We start from the raw sequence: 19,571 nt of genomic DNA, 5'->3' as shown, positions 1-19,571 counted from the left end.
TCCTTGAACTGAACCACTACCGCCATGTTGTCTATGTAGACAGTCGTTGGAACGTTACGGGGACTGACTAGAATGGCTGCGTACAGTCCTACTAGCTCTGCCTTGGTGGATGAAGCATACCCATCGACTCTACCTGAAACTACATTTGAGAAGCTTTCTGGGCCTATCTGAACCACCACCCCGAAAGCCATCCGCGCCGCCCTTCTTCCTGCCTCTTCAAGGGACCCATCGGAGTAAAGTGTTAGCTGACTCATCGTTGATAGTTTCTCTCTTTGACGCAGTATATTGTCCATGTCAACCTGTGGGATCTCTACACCTAGGCACTCAGAGGAGCCAAACCACCGATGATGACCCTCTGGGATTTTATTATTCCTTGTTCTTGAGGAGTCCATCTCTTCTTGCGCTTTCGTCCTGAGCCTCCTATCGAGAGCTTGTTCATCGAGTTCATGGCGTCCACGTATCTTGTTTCGCTCTTGTGCTCTACGTCTTGCTCGGTTGAAAGCCGCTCGTCGTCGCTGTTCTCTTCTTCCTTGTTCATCGAGCCTTTGAAACCTAGCCTGTAACCGTAGGCGTTCTTGACGGCGAGCTCTTTCGATAGCCTTCGAGTGTGCGGCTTCTTGCTTGGCTTGCACCCACTGTTCACGTCGCCACACTCTCCTTCTCTCCACCTCTTCTTTTTTCCTCTCTTGCTCTATTTTTCTTAGCAACCATTGCTCCCTCTTCCCTCTTTCCAAACGGTCGCGAAATTGTAACATTTTCCTTCCTTGAGGATCTTTCCACAGCCTATGCCTCTCGTTAGCTTCGCGCTCTTTTTCTCTCAAACGCTCTCTTTTTTCAAAATTTTCTCGCAAGTATTCTTTTTGGAGTTCGCGATCAGACTCAGTGTATCCTTCATACTCCTGCATACCCTCTTGTATGTAACACTGTGCTCTTCTTTCTCTTTCCTCCCGCTGTTCTACACTTAGGGGATCAAGTGGCTCTCTGGGGTCTTCTTCCACGTCACTGAGGTAACTTATATATCCAACGTCATCATCCTCATCATCCTCAGTGGGCTGCTCCTCCAACATATTGTCTTCTGTGAGTAGTTCATCTGCTCTCTCATTGTTTTCAGCCTCATTTAGCTGTTGGAGCTCCCTTAAATCTCTCTCTTCCTCTTCGTCTAGTCTCTGAAGAATGTTCTTTTTGTCTCTACACCATACTTCGATAAAGTTGTGTGTGTAAAGGGACTCATGAAGGGCATTTTGAACATTGTGGAACCATGCTGGAGATGCCTTTGGGTCTCTCCTTTTCGTACGTACCTCATTCCAGGATTTGAGTGACGAATCCTCGTCTAGAGTTTGCTCAGCATAATATATTCCTCTTGCTGCTAATTCCCGCACAGGCTGGTCATCCACAATGCCATGAAGCATGTCTGCTATATTGAGAGCATTTCCAGGGAGCCCAAAATCGTTTGCTAGTTGCAAGTCAAACTTCACTTGTCGATCGGCCATTAGTTTACAGACGCTTGATGCGAAGTTGTGTTTGTATGCTTTTATTTTGTGCGGCTCTGCAGTTGGGAGCTTGCTCGTCCTAAGGCGCTTCTGGAGGGCAATGAGACGTGCTCTACAGATACGTCCCATCAACCCATTGTCATTTAGGCGTAGGAACAGGGTTGATATCTGCTCCTCTGTCTGTGCGTCTTCTAAGTTTTTAATTGCATAGAATCTAGGGTGATGCATTATGCTGTTGGGTGTGGTTGACGGCATACGTGCTTTGCTCTTACATAGCTTCATATACTTACCTGTCATTCGTCTCACAAAAGAAGGGGGAAGTATCTGTGCCGAAATCCTATAAAGCACCTTGGGTATGAGGACGTTATTGATGAGATATGCTGTCTGTTTGTCGGTTACTGCTTTTGAGGAGAGAATACTACACATTGACGTGACTTCTCTTTCTACAATGTTCTCTGTTGTCTTCACCGACCCTCTGGATGTTACCCAGACACCTAGTATCCGGACAGGGTCATCTTTGCCCAGCGGGCGGATTTCTTCTGCCGGTGTACCAAAATGGAGATTATTGTTATCGTTGAGCTTGCTGTTTAGTGTTAGCACCTGCGTCTTTTTCGCATTGATTTCGACCCCGTTAAGAACAAAAAAGGACGTGGCGACATCTAGTATATCCTGTACATGTTGTTTGGAGTCAGATATCCATGTCGTGTCGTCCACAAAAGCCAGACATGCGAGCTGAGGTGTATCTGGAGGGCCCTCTATTCTGTATCCCTTCATGTGGTCCATAACTTCACATAGTAGTGGATCATAAGCTATTCGCCAGAGTAAAGGTCACTCTACACCTCCTTGATCCAGACCGCATTCTGGGCGGTTGCTACTACGTCTGTGCTTCCCAACACAGTTGCGTCCTCTAACGCGTTTGCTCATAGCTTTTCCCATTCAACGGTGACCTTGTCAATTTTCAGCCAACTTTTTTTTTTAACTGAAGTTCCGAATCACGTGAGATAGCACGTGATATGGATTATAGAAATAAAATAATCTTAGAAAAAGTGTTGATATATGAGCTCGTTTAGCTTAGTCGGTAGAGCGTCGTGCTAATAACGCGAAGGTCGCAGGTTCGATCCCTGCAATGAGCATTTTTGTCGGCTCGTACTGGCGCATGGTACAAAAGATATTTGCACGTGGGTCTTTTTTTTTATTTATAATGGGGTCTTTATTTCAGTCTTTAATACCACTACCAGGAAGCCTTCCACGACACAAGCTCGATACCCAAGTATCAAATATTGACCAGAATACATGTTGATATTCTTTATGCGACTCTAGGACTAAATAAAGAATTACAAACGACCTCAGTTTATTTTGTGGAATGTCTCTCGCCATATCAAAGATTTATCGCGTCTTTGTGTGGCGCGTTATTGCCACTAATTTTTACTGCTGTAGGATACACGTTGCCGCTTGTAGATGAAATAAAGACCCCATGCAAATAATAATTTTTTATTTGCAGCGTAAATAAGGTGTGTACGGAGCAGTGCAAATAACTTCATCCTTTTTCTTTTTTGGATTAATTTAATTGGCAGCCCAGCTGTCAAGAAACATCCTTATGATTTGCTTGATAACCTACCTAGTGTTATCTGGGCTCTATTACTTGTTTTATCTGTAAAAAACTCTCGTATCTCGTTTACTAGGACAATCCTGTGTGTGTTGATGAGAAGCATAGGAGCTCCTGTTGGACATCCAACAAAAAAGGTTCACCAAGATTTTGGGTCGTGACATTCAGCTACAATCCAGTGACAGTAGCGGTTAGAGGCGCATCAACATATTTATGCGACCCTAATGCTTCCTGTCTATTGACATTTTTTTTTTATTTAGAGGAAGCCCACCCATAAGAGGCGGGTTTTAATTGAAAGACTGAAATAATAACCCCCGTGCAAATAACTTCATTATTTGACAGCCCGGTTGCTACCCAAGGGTGTAGTGTTAAGTGGCTGCCCCAAAACGATCTATTTGGCTGTGAAGACTTGGCTGTTGTTCAGTAATTCAATACACCAATTTGCCATAGCTGGTAGCTCCTCAGCGCCACAAGTGGCTTTACAAATCTATACTTCCTCTCCCCAATGTAACTAGGTTCAACAAAGACGTCAAGAATGGCATGTGATTTATGCACCAGATTTTTTTTTTTTTAATTTTTTTTCCACACCCTCGGTTCACTACGATTGAAAAACCCGGGAAGCTTCTTCGATGCTTTGCTCTAGGGGTGGAGGGGAAAGAGGTCAGTGGGGGGTTTATTAAATCGGTGATCCGTGGAGGATCACCATGAAAAACCGTTTAAAATGGGCATCACCACATGTTAAATTGACTGTTGCTGAAAAATTGAATAAGGTTGAATGGAACGACTTGTTACGGATGGTAATATAGCGATATTTGTATATACATATATCCATCAACCTAAATAAACATGTGCTAAATGAATCATGATTTCTGCGTTGATCTTGACTTTCGAGACCGGCTCTAGATATTGGATATTGGATATTGTAGGATAATGTGGGATATTGTAGTATGTCGCGGCAACAAATCCGTTAGTGCTTGGCAGGAAAAAATAAAAAATAAAAAAATAAAAATAAAAAATAAAAAATAAAAAAAAAAAAATAAAAAAAAAAAAATAAAAAAAAATAATAATAAAGGGTTAAAACCTCACGATAAACCTCGCGATCGCACAGAATTTCAATACCTTTGGCCTTAAAAATAGCGATAAAAGTAACTTCAGAATCGATAAAGTAGTGTCTTGGATTTGCGACGCTGATTTCCAGAAAGAATGTAATCGGAAATGTAAGGGTATTTATCTAGATAAAAAAAAGAAACAAACTTGAATTCCTCTCTTAATGATGTTCTTATCCCATATAAAGGAGTATAGGAGGGGCAGCAAGGGAGAGGTGAGAGGAGGGAAGCTTATAGGTATAAATAGGCCCAGTGATTGTATTGCCTGATGTCGTAAAGAATCCTATTCCGTTCGTAATAGAGTGGCAACCACAGCCATGCATTGCATTTGAGGGCACGCTTCAGCTTTTCAGACTCATTGAAATACGTTATATTCCCCACAATGGAGATCTAGTCTATCCCATTGCCGTAAACCAGATGGGAGCTGAGGCCCGATAAAGATCCGAAACAATCAAGGAGTTACGAGAGTAAGCCGAAGTTGGATAAAAGTGTGCTTGAATAATTCCCTTGGCTTCTATTGTGGGTAGAAAAAGCGAGCTGATGACCTATTATTATTGGTTTTTCACCTCTCTGATCAGCTGTTACTGATATCTAAAGGAAGAGCCTTTTTTTTTTTTTAGAGGATCAGAATGTCTTTAATATGTGTTCAAGTTATTCCATATTGTTTCAGAATTATCCAACGTGTAGTAATGAAAAGAAATACGCAGACATTGTTTACAAGGAACTATGCTAATAGCAATGTAGCGCGTAGCAGATAGAGAAGACACAAGAGGATGAAAAGAATCTGGAAAGGTGCGGTAATAGCAGGTACAAATCTACAAGCGTGCTTGCTAATCTTGTGTCCATTTGGCTTGAGCTGCAATTCATCTTTTTTAGTCTCGATGGCAGTGCGTGCAGAGGATGATGTCTCATTGGCGACGCTCCTTAGAGGACCTACGTTGGATAAAATTATCTTACGAGTTACCAAAAGCGAAGTAGATCTCGATATCAAACGCAATAGGGTCAAAGGCAGATTCAGCATTTACCAGCTGCGACTTAGCGCCCGGGATCGGGAACGGTTGTTAGTTAGTACTTGGGAGCATGGAGACCGCATCGAGTCTGTGGGACTACTCCATGCTCTACTGTGGATGCTATTTAGACATTAAAGTGCATCCATTTAATATTACTGTCATATTTCTATGTCTTGCTCTTTCTGTAGCATATCAGCATATATTTTTCCCTCATACAACTGAGGAGCTGTATACGACATCGATCGATGCCTTGACGGTGTTTGTAGTATACAGCCGGAATGGTCACTCCGCTGATATTGTCTAGGATCAATATTTTCTTTGTCCGAGTTGTAATCAATCTCGTCCTGTTCAACTAACCACCAGCTAGAGGGAGGTGACGAAGGCCTTTTGTTCCCTTTATCGTCTACAGTGCTTTCATCTTGCTTGATATCACAGGCTCCTTCAGTACTTTTCCCTGTAATTACAGCTTGAATGGCGCATTTCTGTCCAAGGTGTTCGTCATAAGCAGGTGCTAATGGGCGTACACCCTCCTCTTTTTCGTTCTCGGAGGTTGTCCCTTCATTTGTATCGTTTATTTCCTCATCGCCATAATCCACGATCTCGGCTTTGTACTCGCTTTGAATAAGGATTTCTGCAGAGGAAAAGGTTGAAAGAAAAGTATTCTTCTGTTTGCCATCTCCAGCGCTTTCTGCTTGATTGGCGCCTTCCTCCTCTCTATTACCTTCTCTCGAAGATGTGAGTTTAGGCTCTTCTGAGCGAATACCGGTGGTGTTCAACTCTGGAGGTGGCTGCGGTGATACCAGCGAACGCGTTGAATGGCTGTCGCCGTACGAGAAGCGAAGCATCGAAGGCCGTGTATGCCTGGAAGCCGCACTAGAATCTCTACTAGGCTCAGAATAACGATTCGGAGCCTTCGAAGCTTGTCCAACAGACGTTGGCGTCCTTAGAAAGCTAATGCCAGGTGAGGTTGTGATACAGGCCAGTGGTGAGTAAGTGCGCGGACCATTGAGGCTTAGTGGCCTTAATGGCGTGACAATAGCAGGCCTTGTTGTGCTGGAAGTAGGTGTCCTAAGCAGTGACCGTGAAGTTGCACTGTTGGTTTGTCCAAGAGTTGATAGAGAAATAGTAGATGTAGAACAAGCATCGTCTGGAGCGCCACTAAGTTTTTCAGATGAAGGGGATGGCGAGATGCTCTCATATTGAAGTGCTTCATCGTAATAGTCATTTTCGGATGATGGTGTGATGTTGAAGATAGGCTCAATCGAGACATGTTCTAATTTACTTTTTTTCGAACTGCTGCACTGCTCGTCCCCACTTTCCCACGCCGTACATAATACGCTTTGATCGTAATCCTCACTCGCAGTCCTTAATGATTTAGGTGCAACACTGGGTTCTTGTTGCTCTCTTCCTGATTTGTACCCGCTGCGATAGCTGAAATACTCGATTGTCTGTTGATCTTCTAGGTCTGATTTAAGTTGCCTGGGCAAGGGAGTTGATGGTCGCAAGGGTGCGCGATGAGCAGGCGAGATGACAGACTTCGCAAATCTCACAGAGCGGTATCCTCGTCCACGAGAAGTAGGAGTTCTCGGTGGCTGATCGCTTAAGGTACTAGGTTGTTGAAAAAGCTTTTGTTTATCATGTTGTCCAGCAGAGGTATTTGAGCTGGTGGAAGGGGATGTTACTGTCGCATCAGACAAGACCTTAATTTGATCGGACTCTGACAAGTCGTGCTGTTTATCCATTGTTAACGATGGACTCGAGGAGATAGAGTGATAGTGAACAGTGAAATACGGAAACAGCCTGTAAAAAAGCCAAAGATAAAAATATGAAAAAAAAAAAAAAAAAAAACTTTAGGCACGTGCCGACCAATTTGAATCATCGATTCATTCAACTATTTCATTTGATCATTGTTGTTCATTTGAATGAATGAATGAATGAATAACATTCAAAAGGCTTCCCCTTGCCTTATTATATACCCTTCCTCCATAGACTGCAAATAGTGATAGATAGATAAATAGTGATAAATGAATTTAGGGCCATGCCTCGCGAACGAAACATGACCCGTATATAAAAATTAAGCTGTTGAGATGTCCCGAAGGACATTCACTGGGTTGGACATCCGCGCTGTGCAATGCAGACATCCTTCCCAGAGCCTCCCCCCTTCTTGATCAGGAGAGGCTCCAACCAGGTAAGTATGAGTTTTCAAAGTCTGGCGGAGGAGGGTCCATTTTATACAAAATTTCAAATATGTGACTGCATCTTTGTATGACTATTTTACAATTTAGGTGACCATAGCTTATGGGTCTCTTTAAGAACAAAAAATTGAGGTATAAAGTATAAATCAGTAGGTCACAACAACATTTTTACCACGTGAAAATGATTGGGGGCAAAACGCGTAGCCAAATTGATGTGGGCATACATACAGCTCCAACACACGTGAGCTCTTATTCGTTTACTTGTGAAGTTTTCCACATTCTTCTTACCCTCTCATCCGTTTTTCACCTAATTGTCCCCAACTCTTGCATCTCTCATTATTGAAAAAGACTAAGGATCCTGCTAGCGCCTATGTTGCCTAACTTTTAGCCTCCCATAGCACGCCAGCTGGCTTACTCACCCTCCCAGTGAAATGCAAGATGTGTCAATAAAGAATGAATATTCAATTATCAAGACATTGAGTTCATACAGAAATGACTTTCTTGCCCAAAATTATCAGAACTTGTTGCTTATTTAGACTATGAAAAGATTGGATGGAGTCTATGGAGTTATGAGTGTCTTCCAGCTTGGATTCGCCGTTATCGTCGCGCTTGCAAAACCACTCTCTTCATAGCTGGTTGGTCTCTTACTCAGAATTATGCTTGCCGTACGAAGGGCCACGCTTGCGAGATGAAGGACCACGTTTGCCAGATGAACGGTTACGCTTGCCAGATGTCGGGGCTATGTGTATACTAGATGAGGGGCCATTCATACACTTATCGGAAGGACCGTGTCTCAGAAGAGAATCTTTTCTCGTGTACTCTTTACCGCAGCCGCACTCAAACATATCCGTCCCGGGTTGATGGATTTTGGAATGACGGTTGAGATCAGTAATTGTCCAGAATCTCCTATAACAGCCATCCCAATTACAGCTGTGGGGTCTTTTCGACAGAGGGAGGTGTGTCCTTTTATGTGCTTTAAGGTTGGAGGGTGTAGTTGCGGTCTTGTCGCAGGAGTTAAAATCGCATTTAAATAGGGTATTTTTTTTCAACGAAGTTCTAGTACTGTGTACTTGTAAGGACGAGGAGGGAAAGGAAGAAGATGAAGAGGAGGACGAAAAAGAAGAGGAAGAAGAGGGCGGAGCGCAGTGTTGTGAGAACTCTGAATCTGTTTGACTTTGGTTCATTTGCTCATTCAGTGACATGCTGATGTGCCTGGGCATCAGATCAGATGGGTTAACATGGGAAATGGGATTCGGTCTGGCAACCTCGGCGATGTCGAGAAGACTTGCGCCACTTGGTTCTTCCTCAGAATGATGATGATGATATTCTTGGTCGAAAGAAAGGTCTTTCCTACACGCTGGGTTTGAGCCGACCTCGAAGTCTCCTTTCAGAGTGGATACATTAGCCTCTTGTGGATCTGGGTTAGTCAAATGATGCTCCACTTCTTCATCACAATAGTCCCAGAGAGATGAAAACATGGATAGTTCGACTGCTTCTGCGCGGTCATCATCTTGAGGCGGGCATGCTTTCCAGGAGCCGTCATCTTCTATTGGAGAGTTTGGACCTTCTGAGAGGCTTGGAGATCTTCGGAAGCGGTGAAAAAAATCCTTTTGGGTTGGCATTGTTCAGATAGAGGGACTTGAGATATTGTTGGATGATTGAGATGTTGTTGGATTTATCGAGCCACTCAACAATGTTGAGAAAGTGTGTGTGTCTGGGAAGGAGGAAGGGGTGGACCAAATAGGACAAGGAATAAAAAAAAAAGAACAGCCTCTTTCATTTATACACGCTACTTACGCCACAACGCAATTAGGCAATAAACACAAACCGTTATGAATCAGGAACAGAATATCAATTTTAAATATTTAAATTAGTTTATTCACTATTCTATACTACACTGCTAAATCTATTGACAAAAGGAATAGAGTAGCAAACAGCTCGGACACTTCATGAGGAGCCAGCACCTACAGGGTTAGTGAGGGTCTTGCAGGGTTTGCGATTGTGTCTTTTAACCGAGTCATTCCTGGAGAATTCCTTCCTGCAGAACTTGCAGATGTGTGGCGTAGCTTGGAAATGCGTCTGACGATGTCTTGTCACATCAGACTTCCTATTGAATTTCAAACTGCAGTCAGGCCAACCACATTCATGTCGTTTTGTAGGTTCATGAGTAGATAAATGAGAACGAAGGTTGGAAGCCGTGGTCGCGGCCTTTTGGCAGATATTGCAGATGAATTTACGTGTTTGCTTTACAGCTTTGGTGATGATATTTCGCCCATGAGATTGTTGCTCTTTTGGTGCCTGACCAACTTCTGCATTGTTGTCATCTTGACTACCGGGTTGGTGCTGGTAGGGATCGGCTTTTGGAGAGGGATGAGGAAGTATTTCGTTTCCTTCCTCGATAGCTGTGCGAGTTGTGAATTGACTTGGTGACCCATTGTCGTCTTGGCTACCGGATTGTAGGACTAGGCTGTTGGGGAGCGGGCAAGAGGGCACTTTCTTTCTTTCCTCGGTAGCCGTACAAGTGCCTGCATCGTTGTCGTCGCCTTGACTATCGGGTAGGTGCTGGTAGAAACAAGCAAATGTTTCCAAGTCCTCGTTAACCATGCAAGGAGCGTATTGACTTGGTGGCTCATTGTCGTCTAGGAAGGCTCGGTCATGCCTTTGTGATCCTTGCAAACTTGCACTAGAACGGGGAGAAGAGTTGATTCCAAAGAATAGAGGACTTCTGCGTTTTAGGGCAACCTGATGGACAGCCCATGATCGTTGCATCTGCATATTTGGAGGATGGCGGTTGGGGGGTAGTGCAACGACAGACAGACGTGCGTGTATCAGTGTTAGTGTGACGGAGAGGGCGAAAGAAATGTTGAAGAAAGAAAAAAAAAGGGTTGCAAAGAAAAAAGAAGCGACAATTTAAATATCTTCTGCGCCATGCCCCACATTGTCCATATTGTAAAAATTTATTCTGGAATTTTTTTTTTTTTTTTACTTCCTTGACATCCTTCCATGATTCCCTCTCTTTTTTCGGATTGCCTCGAACAAGTTGCTCTGGGCAACCACCATGTTCGCGGCTCCTTCCCACCGCAAACGCGCTCGGTCCAGCAACGGTCGCCGTCCTTCTGTTTCATTAACCCCAGGAATAAGTTTTCTTGGTATTAGCCTCAGGAATACCCCCATAGGTAGCGACATGGACCCAATCAGTATTGTTAGCATCCATTGATGAGCTGTCAAAGGTGTTGTTTTGAAAGCCTGGCCTCCAAACTGAACAATTATGACTTGACCTGCCACAACAATGATCTGCACCAAGATGAAGATCGTGTTATTTTTCAGGTTCTTGAATACGTTGAGTGTGTCATCAATTCGGCGACAGTTTAGCTCATTGAACAATTGTAAGAATACAAATATGTTGAATATCATGGTACGAAGCGTCAAACGATGCTCTGGTGATATGGTACCATCCTGTGACTGAAGATGAAAAAGTTGAGCACCATATTTGAGAAGGGTCAAGTTGAGGGCAATCTGAAAAATGGCTTGACCGAGGATCATCTTCCACATACTAAAGGTGATCAAAGGGGCAGATTTGGCTATAGGGAAGCGGTCGAGAATGTCAAGCGTAGGAGGTTCTGTTGCTAGCGCCAGCGCAGCAAGAGTATCCATGATCAAGTTGACCCAGAGCAGCTGAACAGCAGAGAGCACAGACTGGTTGTTGTCAGAGGTTGCTGCAGAAATAAAAGACAATGTGACCGCTGAAATATTAACGCCGAGTTGAAATTGTAAAAATTTTTGGACAGAGTCGTTGATTGATCGGCCCCACATCAATGCTTTTAAGATACTGCTAAAATTATCGTCCATCAATATGATCTCAGATGCCTCCTTCGCGACCTCTGTTCCAGCGATCCCCATCGAAAATCCAACGTCTGCTGTTTTGAGTGCTGGTCCATCATTCGTTCCATCTCCTGTCACAGCCACAATCTCGCCGAGTTCCTGTAGACGACGGACAACAAGAGTTTTATCAGTTGGGCTACTGCGGGCCAACACTTGAAGACGCTTAACAGTTTCAGTTTGGCCTTCCTCAGTCAGCTCCCTGAACTCTGGCCCTGTCATAGCTACCCCCCCCTTGGTCAAAATGCCAGCTTCCGCAGCAATTGCACATGCGGTTTGAATGTTGTCTCCAGTGATCATCCTGACAGTGACTCCAGCCCTCGCGAACTTGCGAACACTCTCTATGACACCAGGCCTCAATGGATCCCGGATCCCAACAATGCCCAGGCATATCAGCTTTTCATGTGGAGCTTCTTCCTCTTCAAATTTTTTGAACTCGGACGAAGAAACGTCGCGATAGCATAGTGCGATGGTTCGGAGAGCTTTGTCGGCATACTGACTGATAATTTGATCAAACTTGATGCGAGAGTCATCATCCAGCGGTTTCAACTCGCCTTCTGAATCCCTATAATGGGTGCAATAATCCATGACAATCTCGGAGGCGCCTTTCACATAAAGACGATAAGGTTCCTTGCCTTGAGGCGATTGCACAACGCAAGACATGGTCTTTTTAGCTGAACTGAAAGGATACATTTTGACAACCTTGACGTCCGAGCGGATGGTCTTATAGGAAACACCCAAGTGCTTGATGAAGCCTAGCAACGCAGACTCAGTTTTAGATCCAATAAATTCGATGTTGCCATTTTGATCCTTGTCTTCGAATGCTGATGAATTGACGGCGATCCCCTCAATAACCAGGTTGACAGCCTCTGGAGGGACTTCATTCTTCCATGTCTTGATACCGTCTATGGAGTTAAACGACAGCGCTGAAAGGGTTCCCTCCACTACAGCCATTTTATTCTGAGTCAATGTTCCTGTCTTATCAGAACAGACAGTGGTGGCATTACCCATGGTCTCACATGCAGAAAGGACGCGGACCAAGTTGTTATCCTTCAACATCTGTGTAGTTGCGTACGCAAGAGCTAGAGTAACTGCCATCGGAAGACCTTCAGGAACGGCAACAACGATGATGGTAATAGCCTGGATGATAATTTTGATCATATCAGAGAAGATGTCCGTGATAGAAGGGAAGGGTTTGTTGGATAGAGCAGCTTTGACAAAGTACTTTACAGCAAGAATGGCTAGCATAGAGATTGAGGATGCCATTCCCAGTTTAGCAATAGATTCTGCTAAAGCACCAAGCTTAGCCTGAAGAGGGGTCTCTTCGGGTGTAGCCTCGCGCATAGCCATCATAGTTTTTCCAAAGAATGAATTCGGCCCCACTGCAGTAACGAGCATAGTGCCGGATCCATCAAGAATCTTTGATCCCGATATAATATAGCATTTCTCTTCTGTATCCTTCTTCACGGCGTCTGATTCGCCCGTTGCAGAAGATTCATCGCATGTAATGTTGTGGCACGTGAGAACGATCCCATCAACCTTTAGTAGGTCGCCGGGCTGCAGAAGCATGATATCCCCAACTTGGATCTCCTTGACATTGACCTCCTGCTCACGACCATCTCGTAGAAGTGTCACACAACGGTCCTCCTTTTTTGCATCCAGTTTACGGAACTGACGTTCCTTTTGATAGTCATTTATGGCATTGGTGAATACAACCGCTGCTACTGCGGCCAAAATGGCAGCACCTTCGACCCAACCAACACGGGGCTCACTAGGATCGTGCTGTGGGCCATAATCCTGATATACACTCACACCCAAAGACACGAAGGCTGCAATGCTTAACAAGACTATTTAATGAAGAGAGGTATCGTAAATAAGTGTTAAAGAAGAGTATGAGCTATCTATTCTCCCTTTCATTTTCTTTTCTTTTCTTTCCTTTATTTTTTTTTGAGTAATCATGGACTTACTGAGTGTGCGGTCATTAAATGTCTTTTTGACGAACTCAAAAAAGGTGGTACTCTTGACGGCTGGCAGGATCTATTACGTAGTATTAGGGTATAGGACGTAGTAAAAGGGAAAAGAAAAAAAAAAAAAAACGAGCGTCATGTAGGTCATGTAAGTGAAAATTGTTTTTCTAGATTGTTGGCCCATGCGCACCGGATGGAATATTTTCGTCCAAGGGTCCAAAGTCACACAAAAATAAAAAAAGTGGAATACTCTTTCCTTACGTTGCGTCCAAAGGCTTTGGATCTTGCAGCGAATTTTAGTTCATTTGATTTGCCTAGCGATGATTCTGGTGCTTCATCTGAGTGCAGACCGACGTTAGGATCGACTTTAAGTGCTTTACAAATCTCTTGAATACCCCCCATTTGACTAGGGAGTGTAGGATTCGTGGGATCTGTGAGAGGTGCCAAATCCTGTACAGTCAGACCAAATTCTGTTGACGTGGGAGTAGATTTAGTCGTATGGTAAGAGCGCTGATGACGATGGTCTTCATTAGAGGGTCCACGACGGCTTCCAAGCAAAGGTTCGTTTACAGAAGAATCTTGAGCCATTTTTTTTCTTCTTTTTTTATCTGGATATGAATGATAAGGTAGAAATTGTTTAAAAAAGTGATGAGAGGAGCAGTGGAGGGTTGAATGCACCGCTTGACAGTGATACAAATACAAAAGAAAAAGAATGAGGAATGAAGAATTACGAAATGAACTTTCTTGCGAAATGGAATGAAGTGTCTCAGGTCGATCTAGTCCAAAGACAGGTTTGTTCCTCAAATGATATCAAATCCTTGTCTCACAGTGATGTTTCCTCGGTAAAAACTTACAATCCTCTTGTTTAATAGACAGGATAGGATGTGCTCTATTTCAATGTCATAATGCAAACATGCTAATTTTTTTTTTTTATCGAGATAAACGTCTATTGCCTCAGCATCATCGCAACTGCAATCAAACCACCAATCAATGCGCCTCCTAAGCTACTGACCAAGAAGTCTCTTCGCGTCGCGCGTACCTCCGCATCGCCATCACTAAGGATTAATGACAACCGATTCTGGCTAGATTTAGTCTGTATCCGAGGCTTGTTCATTTCTTCACGCCAAGCATCACTCATGTCAACACCTACGTCGGCTGCCTCTCCTTCAATCTTATCGTCCTTTGACAAAAAGACTACCTCACCATCCTCACCCAAGATAATGTCACCAGACTCTGATGACCCATCCATCCCCTGTATAGCCGCCTTGGGCGCAGGTCCTCCTTTAACCAGCAATTTTTCCATCCGATCTAGACGCTCTTCCTGACGCTCCGCAATCCCCATCATCTTTTGCAATATGTTTTCGCCTCCCAGGAGTGCTCCACCGACTGTCACAGGAGTGATAGCAGCATTTTCATCGTCTGTGACTGTTACTCCCGCTCCCTCAGCAACAGCAGTAGAAGAAAAAACAGGCGAAGGCGAAGAGCTACTATTATTCCTAGGTGCGAAGTCCGTCATTGCAGCTGTAGGAGCTCCTGGGCTCGCAGAGACAAGGGTGGTTGGAGTAGTTCTTTTTTCAGGAAGGACACCACGCTCTGTCAGATCCTGGACAAGTTCTTCATAGCGCTCCACCTGTTTTCGTCGACGTCGTGGTTCAACGAATGCTTGGACGATTAGAAATGCCATGACGTTCACGCCCACGAGACCCCAAGTTCCATAGGTACTTGCAGCTCGAATCTTGTCACTCCAAACTTGTTCTTCGTGATATCTCTCCATGATGACTCTTGTCAGCATCCTAGATTTTGATTCAACATCAGATTCAGCTTGTTTGTATTCTATTCTGGCCTTTTGTTCCGCTTGCTCATTTGCATGTTCGGAGCGGTAGAGATCTGTGAATCGGACGACATCGTCCGGTGACCAGAGATGTTTGCGTTGCAACAGGTCATTAATGGCCTTTTGGGTATCTGAACGTCGACTGATAGCGTCCTCATATGCCTGCTTTGCTTCAATTAATTTGATACGCGCTTCATCCAAGCTATCGCCTAATATCGTCCCAATCGGTTGAAAAGATAGGAAAAATAAATCAATGAGAAAAAAAAAAAAAAAAAAAAAAAAAAGAGAACTATTTTTCATAGTGCTGTTCACAGGGCGCACATGTCGCAATGAATTTTATCCACGCACCGTGCGTAATAACCTTGACTTTCAGATCATTGATCGCATTGTATCCTGTAAAGTTGTTGAGATGATCTGCCAATTGAGCAATGGTATCTCGGTAGTCTTTCCGTTTAACAGATTCTGAGAGCTGGCGTAAACTGTCTGGTATCGCAGATCGCATGTATTCTGTAGATGACTCCAATGACTTTTTGTAAGGTAATAACTTGGCTTTAAAAGGCGATAGTGGGTCTTCACCCAAAAACAAGTGTTCACGACCCTGTTGTTTGACGCTATCACCTTGTTTTTGTTCATGTTGTTGTTGCTGCTGTGCAGAATTTTGACGATAATCTGGAGTATCAGATATTGTTGACTGATTATTGTCCCCAAAGTCCTTCGATCCATGTTGAGTAGATGTTGTACTGATGGATGCATTTGGGACAGTACGAGGCTTGGTAGAAGCAATTGGCGCTGCTACATCGGAGGCATTAGATATTAATTTTGATTGTCTCAGTCTTTCTGCTGCCTCCTTCACTGCGGTCGCTTTCGCAGCAGCAGCAGCAGCCGCTGCTTGTCGCTCCCTTTCCTGTATAGCCCTAAGTGCCTGCTCTTCAAGTTTCCTTTTCTCTGCAGCGGCGCTGTCAAGAATCTCTTTTAATGCAGCATCTTCAGCAGCAACCCTCTTTTTTTCCATCTCTTCCGTGAGCCTCTTCTGCGCATCATTTTCTGTAGCTCCTGCTTCTGCCTCTTGGGTATCCTTGATCTTTCCAGAAGAATCATTGGATCCGTTGCTATTCTCAGCAGAAGCAGATAGTGATGATGGCGATGATGATGAGGGACGATCATTATCTCTTTTGATAGTAGTAGACGAGAATCTGTGGCGAATCAATGCAGCATTGACAGATCGAGGTGCGCAGGTCCAACTGTTGGGGACCTGAGCATACAGGCTGTAGTTATGCAGGAGTTTTGTCTGGTTGGTGTACCGAAGTAGGTGAAAGTGTGTAGTGGCCATGATCCGCTCTATCGGGACTACTTTAATATCGATTAAACCAACAGTACCAACAGTCTTCTGGTACCTGAAATAGAATGAAGAGTATTTGAATGGGATACTAATGAGTGTTTGGATGGGAGGATTGGGATGGCTATTTTTTTTTTTTATTTCTCTTTCTAGGTCCAGGTTTCCGTTGCTTGACCTGTTTTGCATTTTTTGCTAAATGGCCATCGTCACGTTATTTTTGTTTTTTTATTTTTATTTTGACATTTATACTTCTAGCCCATCACTTTCTTCTTTGCTTCAAAAGATACGCGCCGCCACCTTTTTTCTTTTCTTTTTCTTTTTTTCTTTATAGTCTCAAGATCGCGATAGAAATCACTGCTCGTGGATAACAAAAAAAAAAAAAAAAAAGAAAAAGAAAGAAAGAAAAAACGTTTCATTCCCATTCTTTTGTATTGAAAGAGCATACTGTCTTGCATTCAGATCATGGGTAAACATCACTGATGCAACAATGTTAAGGATAATCGCTACAGGACGCGTCTTGGTCTTGTCATCCTTTCATGACTAACACAAATCATGTTTTCCACACACCCCTATTTCCTTTATTAATAGCTAGCAATCCAGGCTTCACCTGTAAGTTGTCGCTTTAATTCTTTCTCATGTCAGCTATAAAAGAAACACTAATCATACCAACTCAACACTTTGTTGTTAACCCCCAATGTTTTTTTCTATTTTATACATACACCACAGTTGGGGGATTTGGTACAGGCGCAACAGGAGGCTTTGGTAGCTCTACAGATGGGAATGCCTTTGGAAGTAAACCAGCAACATCCACAGCAACAACGCCAGCATTTGGTACAACATCATTTGGCTCCGGTACCACATTTGGATCAACACCAACATCTACCGGTGGGTTTGGGTCTACATCAGCATCCCTGGGAGGATTTGGATCTACGCCAGCATCTACAGGAGGATTTGGATCTACGCCAGCATCTACAGGAGGGTTTGGATCTACGCCAGCACCTACAGGGGGGTTTGGATCTACACCAGCATCTACGGGAGGATTTGGGTCTACATTGACATCTTCAGCTGCCGCACCATCCCTTTTTGGGGCTCCAGCTGCCGCAACCTCGACTGCAAGCCCTTTTGGGGCGATTACTACTACTTCAGCGCCTGCTGCGCCTTCATTTGGAGCGCCAGCTGCAAAACCATCCACCGGTGGATTTGGTACATTTGCAGCATCTACTCCAGGTCCAACATTGGGCGGCATTTCGACAGCTACGTCAGCTCCATCACTATTTGGTAGCACTGCTACTACATCTACACCAGCACTTTCGTTTGGTGCGCCCGCGACATCAGCTCCTGCAACCACATCATCTCTTTTTGGAGGCGCAGCACAAAAGCCTGCTACAACAGCACCTGCAGGAGGTCTCTTTGGAGCAACTCCGACAGCTGCGCCCACTTCGACAGCTGCTTCCACATCACCATTCTCGCTCAGTTTGAATACCTCAGCAGCTAGTGCTGCCCCGGCTACAACTCCGCTTTTTGGTGGTACCAAGCCTGCGACGCCTTCTCCCTTTAATCCAACACCAGGTCTCGCTACCACTACCACAACCAACACTCCAGCCTTTGGTGCAGCGAAGCCAGCCTTTGGTGCACCAGCTGCTTCGACTGCTGCATCATCTACAGCAGCACCTACATTCAGCCTTTCAGCGAACACCGGCACAACAAATGTTGCCTCTACCGCTGCACCATCCACTTGCTCATCTGCTGCAACATCTGCACCTTTATTTTCATTATCCACTACACCAGCAACGGGAGCGTCCACATCGGCTGCAACAAACACAGCTGGACTGACGACAAAACCACAGGAGGATGCAAGCTCCAAGACGGCAGTCCCTCCAACGCCCTCAGCATTGCGTAACAAGAGCATGGATGATATTCTTCATCAGTGGTCGAAGCAATTGGATGAGCATACAAAAGCTTTCCGCGAGCAGGCTAAAAAGATTTCTGAATGGGATCGTAAGCTATTTTCTAACGGACATCAGGTAAAAAGCTTTTTTTTTTTCCCTCCTAAATCATATTTATGGATGAGTGAGGTTATCATAATGTTGGCAAATATCCTTGGCTTGAAAAGTTTTGTAAAAAAAAAAAAAAAAAAAAAAAAAAAAAAAAAAAAGCTTGTGAAGGAAAGCTGACTTGGTGACACTTTAATTTAAATAGATCAGCCAACTGTATCAGATGACTGTGGACACAGAGGCGACACAGAAGACAATCGATCAGAACCTGGATTATATCGACTCACAGCAACAGGAGCTTAGTGGCATTCTAGATTTGTATGAGGATCAGGTGCAAAAGATGTTTGAGAAGGATGCTGCTACTGCAGGAGTGAATGCCAATGGTCTGAGACCTGTAGATGAGCAACGTGAGCAAACATATAGCTTGGCTGAGAACCTCAACAAGCAACTAGATGATATGTCGCTTAACTTGACCAATATGATTGAGGAAATCAATCAGACCTCACCCAAAGCTGATGGCGAAAGCAATGATCCTGTAAGTTTGCAATTTATTAGCAAAAGCTTTTTTTTTTTTTTTTTTTCTGTTTTTTTAGCTCTTTTTTGTTTTTAAACAATCATTTTCTTTTTTTATTGTTTCATATATCCATCTAGGTTGGACAAATTATTCAGATCTTGAACGCCCATTTGACGAGTCTGCAGTGGATTGATGACAGTACAACACAATTGCAATCAAAGGTGCAGGAGGTGGGTAGACTACAGAACCAATTGATCAAGGAGCATGAGAGCTATCGTAGCCGTGGTGTCTTTACAGGTCGATCATAATTGAAAGGCAGAATGATAGAATGCATGGAAAAAGGAAAAAGGAAAAAAAAAAAAAAAAAAAAAAAAAAAGCATTGGATAAGAATGGTGACATTACAATGGAAATGGAAAAGTGTAGCAATGTTATGGCAATTTCAATAGCCTTCATAATAAAAAATAAAAAAAAAGACAATAGTACAAAAGAAATTGTTACAAGCATTCATTATTTTTTTATTTTTTATTTTTTATTTTTTTTAATTTTTCCTTCCATGATTAAAACTAGACTAAGGATTTTGTTTTGATTGAATTAAATTATATGGTACATTTTTCCTTTTTTTCCCCTTCTTTTCTTCTCCTT

The 19,571-nt window shown here is 43.6% G+C and overlaps 7 protein-coding genes and 1 non-coding gene across 8 annotated transcripts; 2 read left to right on the top strand and 6 right to left on the bottom strand.

The window, feature by feature from the left end:
• Positions 1–2,550: 2,550 nt before the first annotated feature.
• BCR41DRAFT_t143 lies at positions 2,551–2,623 on the top strand. The gene has a single exon. It is a non-coding gene; the product is annotated as a tRNA-Ile (tRNA).
• Positions 2,624–4,926: 2,303 nt separating this feature from the next.
• On the bottom strand, positions 4,927–6,954 carry BCR41DRAFT_401423 (hypothetical protein; the record flags this gene model as incomplete). Its single annotated transcript, XM_022029218.1, has 3 exons — positions 4,927–5,182; positions 5,275–5,332; positions 5,484–6,954. The coding sequence occupies 3 exons, from the start codon at positions 6,952–6,954 to the stop codon at positions 4,927–4,929; spliced, it is 1,785 nt and encodes a 594-aa protein (XP_021876206.1).
• A 1,241-nt stretch (positions 6,955–8,195) lies between these two features.
• On the bottom strand, positions 8,196–8,438 carry BCR41DRAFT_288269 (hypothetical protein; the record flags this gene model as incomplete). Its single annotated transcript, XM_022020305.1, has 1 exon — positions 8,196–8,438. A coding segment is annotated over one exon (243 nt), but the record flags the coding sequence as incomplete, so codon positions are not given.
• Positions 8,439–9,345: 907 nt separating this feature from the next.
• BCR41DRAFT_363362 (hypothetical protein) lies at positions 9,346–10,257 on the bottom strand. Its single transcript, XM_022025876.1, has one exon. The coding sequence runs from the start codon at positions 10,180–10,182 to the stop codon at positions 9,355–9,357; it is 828 nt and encodes a 275-aa protein (XP_021876204.1). The 5' UTR covers positions 10,183–10,257; the 3' UTR covers positions 9,346–9,354.
• A 132-nt stretch (positions 10,258–10,389) lies between these two features.
• BCR41DRAFT_426187 (PMCA-type calcium-translocating P-type ATPase) lies at positions 10,390–14,036 on the bottom strand (the record flags this gene model as incomplete). The annotated part of the gene is made up of 3 exons (XM_022030697.1): positions 13,515–14,036; positions 13,254–13,323; positions 10,390–13,133 (listed from the first exon to the last, which is right to left on the bottom strand). Exons 1-3 carry the CDS (start codon positions 13,839–13,841, stop codon positions 10,390–10,392), a joined length of 3,141 nt encoding a protein of 1,046 aa, XP_021876203.1. The 5' UTR covers positions 13,842–14,036.
• Positions 14,037–14,850: 814 nt separating this feature from the next.
• On the bottom strand, positions 14,851–15,586 carry BCR41DRAFT_313619 (mitochondrial distribution and morphology family 33; the record flags this gene model as incomplete). The annotated part of the gene is made up of 2 exons (XM_022021144.1): positions 14,851–15,293; positions 15,433–15,586. Coding segments are annotated over 2 exons (597 nt in total), but the record flags the coding sequence as incomplete, so codon positions are not given.
• A 1,543-nt stretch (positions 15,587–17,129) lies between these two features.
• Positions 17,130–18,329, bottom strand: BCR41DRAFT_375180 (hypothetical protein; the record flags this gene model as incomplete). The annotated part of the gene is made up of 1 exon (XM_022026926.1): positions 17,130–18,329. One exon carries the CDS (start codon positions 18,327–18,329, stop codon positions 17,130–17,132), a length of 1,200 nt encoding a protein of 399 aa, XP_021876201.1.
• BCR41DRAFT_313673 (nuclear pore glyco protein p62) lies at positions 18,328–19,236 on the top strand (the record flags this gene model as incomplete). The annotated part of the gene is made up of 3 exons (XM_022021147.1): positions 18,328–18,444; positions 18,620–18,949; positions 19,066–19,236. 3 exons carry the CDS (start codon positions 18,328–18,330, stop codon positions 19,234–19,236), a joined length of 618 nt encoding a protein of 205 aa, XP_021876200.1.
• Positions 19,237–19,571: the final 335 nt, after the last annotated feature.

This window comes from Lobosporangium transversale (genome assembly GCF_002105155.1).
Source record: "Lobosporangium transversale strain NRRL 3116 chromosome Unknown BCR41scaffold_62, whole genome shotgun sequence".
Lineage (NCBI taxonomy): Eukaryota > Fungi > Mortierellomycota > Mortierellomycetes > Mortierellales > Mortierellaceae > Lobosporangium > Lobosporangium transversale.
Note: the sequence above shows the minus strand (reverse complement) of the source record. Positions and strands in the feature narration are given on the sequence as shown.

Coding starts and splice junctions, on each gene's coding strand:
- BCR41DRAFT_363362 (XM_022025876.1), bottom strand. CDS start 10,182: ATGCAGATGCAACGATCATGGGCTGTCCATCAGGTTGCCCTAAAACGC.